Here is a 10,258-nt window from a genome sequence, read left to right on the forward strand (position 1 = left end):
TTATTAAGAAGAGCTTCTAAAGGATGAATCTTCATTTCTCTTTGACCCTCCCCATAGTCCCGAGTGTTGATAATTTTATTGAATTAAAATATTTGTACACAATATTTGGTGCATATAAAGAATATATATAAAGTATATGTAAACTACTAAGTATAATAATAAGTACTTGTGAAATTTGCTACCTAACTTTATAACTAGAACATTATCAAGGCTAGCTTCTCCCTTCAAGAGGAAACTACTATAGAATATTTAAAGTGTATTTTTTTTTTATTTTATGTGCCTTTTGCCACTGCTTCACCCCTGTTTTACACTGAGTTTAAAGCATTCTCATTTTAAAATCTGATAAAACTAAAGTGAAAGGAATAAACGAGTAGCATTTGGGAAGTATTGTTCTTCCACTCCTTGCACCTTGGGAAATTCAGAGAGATGGCCACACTTACATTCTGTACATGATGGGCCAGGAGCTCAGGATTGATCGCTCTGGTTTGCATAGGACACTTGGGAATGGCAGGCGCTGAGCCGTCAGGAATGGGCTGCAATGAGACAGAGCCCACCAGAGGGCCCCAGTGCCCTTTCACCTCTTCAGGCGTAGTTATCTCCAGAGTTGTTCCTATGGAGTGGTGAACCCTGAGATAAGGTGGCTTTTCTCCAGGGAATTTGGTTTATTTTAAGGTTCTGAGGCCTCCAACTTAAATGTTATGTGTAGTGAAAGTTTTAGAACTTTCTTTGGCTGAGAATTCAGTGCTTCAATAAAAGATTAAAACCACAACTTTACTTAAAAAGCAACTTTTGTGGTTTGTCTTCTTTTTCTTGGCACTAGAAATCTTTATTTAGGATACAAAGTTTATCATTAAAATATGAATTCTGATTAAAATCATGATCATAAATTATGAAATTCTAAAGACCTATTTGAAAGTATTAGAAAAATTTTCTGCTGACTCCTCCACATTAACTTTTAGATGAGAGAGTCATTATTCAAAAAATCTTCTGGATCTGTGATTTTCAAATTAGGAATTCCCAGAGAATCTTTCACCTGGAAAAGGGGGACAGAATAAAGAGATTTTAAAATGAGTTATTTGGAAGAACAAAGTTCTGCTTAAAAACCAGAAAACTTGGAAACCACTACTGTTCTCATTTTGAAACCACTGTCTTAAAGGGAAAACATGTTTCTGATTTTAAATTTTTCATTTATATAGGCTGTGGTTAGGTAGACTTTTGGTCACTGAAAAAATGGTAACCACGTATCTAAAGTTTGTGTAGCTAGCGGGTATGTGTACATTTGTGTGTGTGTGTGTGTGTGTGTATGTGTGTGTGAATAGTTAGAGATTTATTTGCTGCTTTACATAATTTCTTTTACATTTATACAATAAAAATATCCAATTATGAATGTATTTTATTTTTATCAAAAGTCTTGATAACTCCTTTTTTGTGTTGATTAGGGTCATTGTAATGATTTATTGATCTTTCAAACACAGCCTTATTCACTACTCAGGTAAGAAAATTCATTACTTTAAAACATATATGTTATTAATGTATGATAATTTCTTCCTTTTTGGGAAACGTTATAATATTTTTCAGGTAGATTATTACTTGAATTTATATTTACATCTTCCTAAGAGTATAATAAAATTTGTAATGATGAACCATATACCAATGTGATTTTTAAAAATTAAAATATAGAGTATAGTCACATTATTATTTTGTTTGTAAAACTGAATTTAGTTCATGTAGGAATGTTAAACATACTGTATTTCCTTGATTCTAGGCCTGACTTTTTTCATATTTTAACTTTTCTGAAATCAGAGTGTGTCTAGTAATAGACACACATATATATGAATTTAGTTTAGTAGAATTTCTTTTTTTAACCCCAAAGTTGTTATTAAATTGGTGGTATGACTTACAGTGTATTAGCTGATATGCTTTTAATTTAAAAGGAATATATACAAAGTTTAGTGGGTGGATTGTGGAGCAAGCCCCTATTTCTGCCTGTGAGAGTCAGGAGGAGGGATTTGAGTGAAGAAGTTGTCTAGTGAACACGTGTGGGTATTTTATGCAGCAGGGATAACAGGGGTGAAGGCATGGGACAGAGGGAGGGAGGGGAAGAGAGAGAGAGAGAGGAGCTCACATGCTCTGTGTCAAGGAGTGTGCTATAACTTCTAGACGTTCCACAGCTTAAACCGCTTGAAAACCATAGCTCAAACTGGACATTCCTGAAGTCTTTCTTAGCCACTCCTTCTGTAACTGCTGTGGTTTCCAAACTTGTCTGGACATCAGAATCTCATGGGGAACTTCAAGAAATATTGATGCCTGTGTTCCAGCCCCACAGATTGTGATTTGATTGGTCTGGGGTATGGTCTGTACTTTGGGATTTTTGAAAGTACCAAAGGTAATTCCATTTTGCAAAGTTTAGAAATAACTGGTGGAATGATTTACCCTGCTTTGTATTGTTACTTAACTTTTGTTGTGAACATAACCACTTTCCTTAAGTAGATTACAAGTTCTTTATATGCGGGGATCAATAAATATAATATTTGGGTGCCTAGTATGGGAAGGCACTGTGCTGTGAAATGAAAAGCCATGACCTTTCCCTGAAATTGCTAAGAATATAGAAGGCAGGCTTTCAAACAACTATTATAGAAAAATAAAATTGCTTTAAGGGGGACATGTACAAAGTTCATAAGAATACTGGAGAAGAAGGCCCTTGGTTAAGATAGCAAAGGTTAGGGAAGTCTTTGCAGAGGAAGAAGAGTCTGAGACAAGGATTTACTGTGAACAAGCAGTGCAAACGTGTTAGTGCAAGATATATATATCTTGCACTAACATGCTTTTATATATATATATATATATATATATAGGCATGGTGTGTTCTGGAAACTGAATTCTTGAGTATTCCTGGGACATAAGTATGAGGTGAGGAATTGTAAGAAATGAGGCTGGATAAGAAATCAGGAACTGTATGTCATCTAGCACCTGTGTCTCTCATGCACAAGAGTTTACATTATCTTGCAGGAGGTCAGGAAGCATTGAAAAATTTGGAGCAGAGGAATAAGATGATCATATTATAAGTTATAAAATTTCTTTGGCAACAGCGTAGATGAGAAATTGGAGGGATAAGTGACTGCGTTAGGAAAGTTAGTAGAGACTGTTGCATTGATCAGGAACAAAGTGAGGGTCTGATTTAGAAAGTGGCAGTGGGGCTGGAGAAGGGAGGGAGGTAGAGATATTTAGCAGGCTGAATGGACTTGGTAGTTGAATGGATGCTAAGGGAAAGAAGAGGGAAGAATTAGTGATAGAGTATGGAGAAGGCATTGGGTTTGCAGGTGGGATGGGGTAGAAATGATGAACTTGGTTTTGGGCATATTGAGCTTGAAGTGCTTATGGGACTTGCAACAGAGCGTTCCATTAAATAGTTACTAACTGAATAAATGGAGCAAGGTCCAGGCTAGACATAAAGATTTAAGAATCACTGGAGTGTGAATGGGTATGGGTTAGCTCTGCCCAGGAAGAGTTTTGAGAGTAAGGGTGAAGCCAACGACTGAGCATTAAGAACTCATAACATTCGAAGAGAAGGTAGAGGACAAGGAGGCACAGGCGAGTGACCAGAGCTAGAGGTGAAGCAGGAGATAACGGGAGCACAAAAACTGAGCGAGGAGAGAACTGGAGATGGAGCATCTGCCTACTGTAAGGAGGTCGCGGAACATCTGGATTGACAAGTGCCGTGGAGTTTGGCAACACTAAGACGTTGGTAAGGTAAAGGGGGAAGCCAGGATGACTTCTGGGGACGAGCACCACGACCTGGGAAGGGGTGAGCATATTTGTTTCTGTGCTCAGGGAAGCAGCCATCGGGGACTAAGTTGTTGGAAACAGAGTAAATGAATGGAGTAGGCTCTTGAGGAGGTCGGTTTTAGCAAACAGGTAATAGAATTATCCCTTGACTGGAGGAAGGGATAATAATAATGGCGAAAGAAGGAAGTATAACTATGAAAATAGATGAATTTCTTGGTTGGGGGCAGGGCACTGAGAAGGTTTTGGCTGATGGTGAGGTCGTCTGAGGAGGAGGAGAGGTAAGGATGTGAACTTAAGGAGGGCGATGAAGACGTGACATAGCCGCTAAGGTGACTGGGGGTGGAATGCTGCCGAGGGATGTGTAACATCGTAGTGCCGAGCACTCAGGAGGGCTCAGCAGAGATGGAACAAAATCGATATGCAGTGGGCCACGTCTGCAGAAATGTGGTTTTCTCCAGCCGCACTAAGAAGCCAGGTTGCAAGCACAGAAAGGAGATGGTTGAGTTTATCCGTGGTTGGAGTTTAGCTAGGATGGCATAACAGAGGGACAGTGAAGAAGGAGATGAAAATTGCTGGCAGGAGATTGAAGTGCATGTGGACAGGAACGTGCACATGGATGCACTATGAAGTGCATGTGGACAGGCCGGATAGGAAAGAAAGTCACAACCGGAGGGGTCTTATTATTTGGAGAACAGGGAAGAGTCAAAGGAGTAAAGGGGTGTAAGAGTTAAAAAGATACAGGCTTATGGTCCAAGAGGAGGATATGGTAGTTTAAGATTTCAGAGGTGGAACTGTCCTGAGTAAGGTCATAAGAGTAAAAAGGGTTTTCCACACAGATGCTAAAATCAGTCAAGAGACAAGACTGTGATGAGTCCAGGGCCAGAATCCTCAGCGATGGGGGAGAATGAGCGGGAGGTTAATAGATGGCAACACCCGACGGCAAAATGATCGCAGCCTGGAAGCAGCAGTGAGGGGCGAGGAGAATACATACTAATCCTGGCTCCTGACTGTGAAAACAGAGCTGAGGGGAAATTTGTCCTCTTTCCTCCAGAACGCTGCACACAAAGCAATTTTCTTAGATTTCACTTAAAGCAAAGACAGAAAGTCACAGGAAGCAGGGGTGTTTGTAGACACAGCTGGTGTTCCAAAAAGCAGAAAGGAGAGGTTCGGAAGGGGAGATAAGCAGTGATAGGGAAGATGAACCAGTATAGAAATGAGAGGAAGAGCAAAGATAGACTGCATGTGCCTGCCTTTGAGGCTGGGACTCCAGGTGGCTGTCAGTCAGACCAGTGTAGTCGCTTCTGGAGGGGGTACGGGGAGCGCCGGGTCACAGGGTATAAAATGGACACCAGGTGCTGCACCTTGGGGTGATGGAAGAAGAAGACAGCTCGCAGAGAGGAGTAAATTGTTACTGGGCTGGAAGGATGTGTGAAAAGGGGTCTGCTTCAGACTAACCTGCTTCAAAATTAAGTCTGAATCTTTTTTACTTAAAGAACATTATGCATGGTAAGTTGTACCTGGATTTTGGCCAGATATGGTCCCCATGCTATAAAAATATACAATTACTGTGGTGCTCTGGAAAGAATATATATCCTGTCATGTTCCAAACAATACCAGGGGAGTACCTAATCGTGTAAAATTTTTATAGTTTTATTTTGTATATTACTTACCTATAAATATTTTATAAGTTCAGGTTCAAAAACTAATAATTCTGGTATGTTTTGTTTACAGGTCATGCCTTGACTGCATTGGTAAAAATGCTATAATTTTAGAAAGTCAGATATCTTTATTACCTCCTAAACTTCTCCAACAAGTACTCAAAAAAATAACATTTTGGACTGCAGTTAATCACCGAGAAGAACAAAGAGCCCAAAAAGAAGAAACAGAAAATAAGTATCAGTGGATCAGTAGCAATTAAGTTGTTGTATACTCTATGTATTTAATATGTTTAAACATTTTAATCAGACTGTATATTTACCCCCCAGATTGGAGGCTTGATTTAGAAGATAAAATTTGAAACAAAAATTCTATGTTAAACTGATTGTATGGCATGAGATATATAGGAAGAAGATGTTAATGGCAGATTAATTTGTATTTATATTTGTAAATTAACGTAAATTAATTTCCTTATAAGCTGCAGAAAAAAAATCTACTTTCTGAAAGTAAGTATAATTGTAAGAGACTTTAACTCACTGTGTCTTCTTTACTGGAAAGATTATACAAATTTGAGGAGAATAAGAAATTACCCCAAGGACTTTAGAGATTCCCCAACCTAAAGATAGATAGATATATAAAAACACCTCATATCAACTTTCAGAAAGAATAGATTTTTCTCAAGTCACTTTAAAATTACATAAAGCTTCCCATTAAATGACTCGGTTATTTAAAGAACTTCTCCTTAAATAACTAATACAGCTGGCCAAAATGATAAAATAGGCAAGCACTGCTATGGGATTAAATATTGAACTCCTACCCTTTTAGCACTTATCTAGTAAAGTATTCTTCCTCACCTTTGAGTAGGGGAATAAATGTCTTCAATTGTTTTTCTGTTACCTCTGAGTTGTTAGTTTGTCCCATTTTATATGTATATAAAACCATGTTTGAAAGTGTCTAAAGTGGAGATTTATTTGTCATACAAGCTTTGAAATATTGAGAGGCAGTATAGTTATTAACTTTAGAGACACCTGAAGATACATTTTGCCTTGGGGGAATACTTCTAAAGTAACTTTCAGTGAATTATGAAATGGGATGATTAACCTAGTAATTCGCCTTTCTAGAAACCCCTCGTTTTGGCCCACACCATTCTACAGAGTTGGTGCTCAAGACCCAGGATATTCAAAATATGTTATCTTCCCATTTCATTTCAGTATTAACTGCCTATAAAGAAATGGAACATGAATATTTATCTTTATGTTCTTTAAATAGTACTTTTGCCATGGTTAAGAAGTTGTTCACATATCACAGTTGTACCCATCCATTGAATTACTAATAACAAGGAATTACTAAGAATTTGGTATATAAAATTACTGTCTACCATACCACCATGCACGTTGACTCTGAAATTTAAAATGTTGGAGTAAATATATTTCTGTATTGAAGTGCATGTATAATTTATAATGAAAATTACAGTAGTTTATAGATCTCACTACATTGTAGAGATATATTTTATATATATGTACTGTCTTTTAGACGTGTAAAGCTTCTATTTATGTATTGAAATATTTTGTGTTTACATTTTATTTATTATACAAACTATATAGAATTACTATTTTCCTAGTTTTGTTAGTGTGAACCAGTCATTAGAATTGATTGTGCAAACAATATTTCAGTGTAAGTTTTCATTTTTTCTTACTATTTTCAGGCTGAATAACAGATTTAGAAAATGAATCTCATAGGTAATAGGGGTCTTAGAAGTAATATTTTATTACTATGAACTTCAGTATTTGGCATTCTATAAGGAAAAAGTATCAAAACATATTAGACAGTGATAGATGACACTGAGTGGGATGAACACTTTTTAAAATGGCTTCTGGGTTGTGTGAATGCCTTCTCTAGCCTCTTAGAGAAGCACTTCTGTTTTTAAATGGTTTACCTAAACACTAAAAGTTAGATTAACCCCCTCAAAACATACACTCTTCGTTTAGGCTTCAAGAGAATGAAAATCTATTTATTATTTATGGCACACAAAACTGGTACTCTTCTTATTTGACTTAATATATTGTACTGCTTCAAAAAGTTATGTGTCCTGAGGTAGCCCCATGGTAGGAGTGGCAGGGAATTCTAATCTGATCTTCAATTTCCAAAACTTGGCTTATAGCAGGGCTTCCCTGCTATTAGGAGATGTAGAAATTCTGCGAGCTGGCAAAGCCAGTTTTGAAGATCCCTAGTCAAGCAGTATTCATTCCTCACTTCTTAGCACTTATGGTTTATTATCAGCTTATGTGTTGTTGACCTGTGCGGTGTATAGGAACCCAAGGCAACACCAGGCTCATAACTTTCTCTCTTAACTCTCCCTTACGGGTTCTCTGTTTGAAAGATGACTCTAGAGGGTTGACTTTTTTTTTTTTTTTTTTTCAGGTGGTTCACAAAATAGGTTTCCAGTCTGATTCTCAAGGAAACAGAATTTCTGGCCATCTTTATTATGTGTATCAGGATATTCTTCAAGTTGTCAGGAAGGATTCTTTTGAGGTATTACCATTTTTAGAATGATATAGTAAATGGCATATCAGAGTTAGTGTACATTTTTTACAGATCGTATCTTTGCATAAGCGCATTAAAAAAATTATTAGCCTTTTGATAGAAGCTTAAAAATATTCTTTAGAACTTCATACTGTCAGCCCAGGAACAAAGTGATGGTTTCACCAATACATTATTTATATGTATGTATGTATGTGTGAGAGAGAAATAAAATAAACTCACTAAGATAGAATAATTTTCAGGGTAGTACATAGTGTCTGAAATATTAAAATTTTGATTTCAGAACACTTCACAGGAAAAGAAACAGTTTTAAGAAACAAATAGTACCCCATTCCCACTTTCTTTTGGTGCCTGTTTTTTCATCGTATTAATGTGATTCTATTGGAATTTCCAATTTGATGAAGTTATCAAACGGTCCAGCATGTGGGTGCAGCAAGAACATTTTTTAAATCACCCAAGTAATGGACTGAATGTTTGTATCCCCACAAAATTCATATGTTGAAACCCTAATCCCCAATGTGATGGTTTTTGGAGGTGGTGTCTTTGGGAGGTAATTAGGTTTAGGTGAGTTCATGAGGGTGGGGACCCCATGATGGGATTAGTGTACTTATAAGAAGAAGAAGAGACCAGAGCTCTCCTTCTCTGTCCCTATCACATGAAGATGCAATGAGAAGGCAGCCGTCTGCAAGGCAGGAAGAGGGCCCTCATTAAGAACCAAGTCTGTCAGCACCTTGATCTTGGACTTCCCAGCCTCTAGAACTGTGAGAAATAAATGTCTGTTGTTTAAGCCATCCAGTCTATGGTATTTTGTTATAGCTGCCTGAGCTAAGACACGTCTGAGGTCCACAGTTTACATTAGAGTTCAGTCTTGGTGGTGTACATTTTATGGGTTTAAACAAATGTGTAGTAACATGTATCTACCTTTATAGCAGCAGTCCCCAACCTTTTTGGCACCAGGGACCAGTTGGTTTCATGGAAGACAATTTTTCCACAGATGGGGGGTGGTGGGGGATGGTTCAGGCAGTAATGTGAGCAATGGGGAGTGATGGGGGGCAGCAGATAAAGCTTCACTCGCTCACCAGCCACTCACCTCCTGCTGTGTGGACTGGTACTGGTCTGTGGCCCCGGGGGTTGGGGACCCCTGCTTTATGGTATCATACAGACTAGTTGCACTGCCTAAAAATCCTACGTGCTCTGCCCATTCCTTCCTTCCTTCCCCCTAAACCTGGCAACCACGGATATTTTATTGTCTTCATAGTTTTGTCTTTTCCATAATGTTATACAGTTAGAATTACACAGAATGTACCCTTTTCAGATTGGCTTATTTCATTAGTAATATGCATTTAAGTTTCCTCCATGTCTTTTCATGGCTTGAAAAGATGGCTTATTTCTTTTCAGCACTCAATAATATTCTATTGTCTCAATGTACCACAGTAATTTTTTTACAATTTTCTATATAGACAATTGTGTGTCTATGATTTGTCATGAACAAAAGCGGTTTTATTTCTTCCTTCCCAACCTTTTGTTTCCTCTTCTTGTCTTACTGCATTAGCTAGGTCATCCAGTAGGATGTTGAAAAGTTGTGGTAAGAGGGGATCCTTTCCTTGTTCCTGATCTTAGTAAGAAAGCCTCTAGTTTCTCATCATTAAGGGTAATATATATTTTTAAATTTATTTATTTAATTAATTTATTTTTGGCTGTGTTGTGTCTTCATTGCTGCATGCGGGCTTTCTCTAGTTGTGGCGAGTGGGGGCTACTCTTAGTTACGGTGCGTGGGCTTCTCATTGTGTTGGCTTCTCTTGTTGCAGAGTGCAGGCTTCAGTAGTTGTGGCATGTGGGCTCAGTAGTTGTGGCTCGCAGGCTCTAGAGCGCAGGCTCAGTAGTTGTGGCACACGGGCTTAGTTGCCCCACGGCATGTGGGATCTTCCCGGACCAGGGCTTGAACCTGTGTCCCCTGCATTGGCAGGCAGATTCTTAACCACTGCACCACCAGGGAAGCCCAAGGATAATGTAACTGTAGGTTTTTTTGTAGATGTTCCTTATCAAGTTAAGGAAGTTCCTCTCTATTCCTAGTTTGCTGAGAGGTTTTTTTTTTTGTTATCATGAATAGGTGTTGGATATTGTTAAATGCTTTTTCTTCATCTATTAATGTAATCATGTGATTTTTCTTCTTTAGCTTGTTGATACAGTGGATTACATTGGTTGATTTTTAAAAATCAATTAATTGATTTTTGGCTGCATTGGGTCTTTGCTGCTGTGTGCAGGCTTTTCTGTA

At 38.0% G+C, this 10,258-nt stretch overlaps 1 protein-coding gene across 2 annotated transcripts in view; it reads left to right on the forward strand.

Annotated features, from left to right (window-relative positions):
- The window catches only part of KLHDC1 (kelch domain containing 1), a 46,168-nt gene extending 37,400 nt beyond the window's left edge, over positions 1 to 8,768 (forward strand). The window contains exons 13-15 of one of the 2 annotated variants that reach the window (XM_029236604.1): positions 1,440 to 1,492; positions 5,518 to 5,675; positions 7,864 to 8,768. In XM_029236604.1, coding sequence (XP_029092437.1) covers positions 1,440 to 1,492; positions 5,518 to 5,675; positions 7,864 to 7,892 — 240 coding nt within the window. In that variant the 3' untranslated portion in view covers positions 7,893 to 8,768. The other variant, XM_029236605.1, reaches the window with a different exon arrangement.
- The last annotated feature ends 1,490 nt before the right edge of the window (positions 8,769 to 10,258 follow it).

The sequence above is a fragment of the Monodon monoceros genome, unplaced genomic scaffold (genome assembly GCF_005190385.1).
Source record: "Monodon monoceros isolate NGI ecotype Baffin Bay Population unplaced genomic scaffold, NGI_Narwhal_1 Super_Scaffold_21, whole genome shotgun sequence".
NCBI classification, from domain to species: Eukaryota; Metazoa; Chordata; class Mammalia; order Artiodactyla; family Monodontidae; genus Monodon; species Monodon monoceros.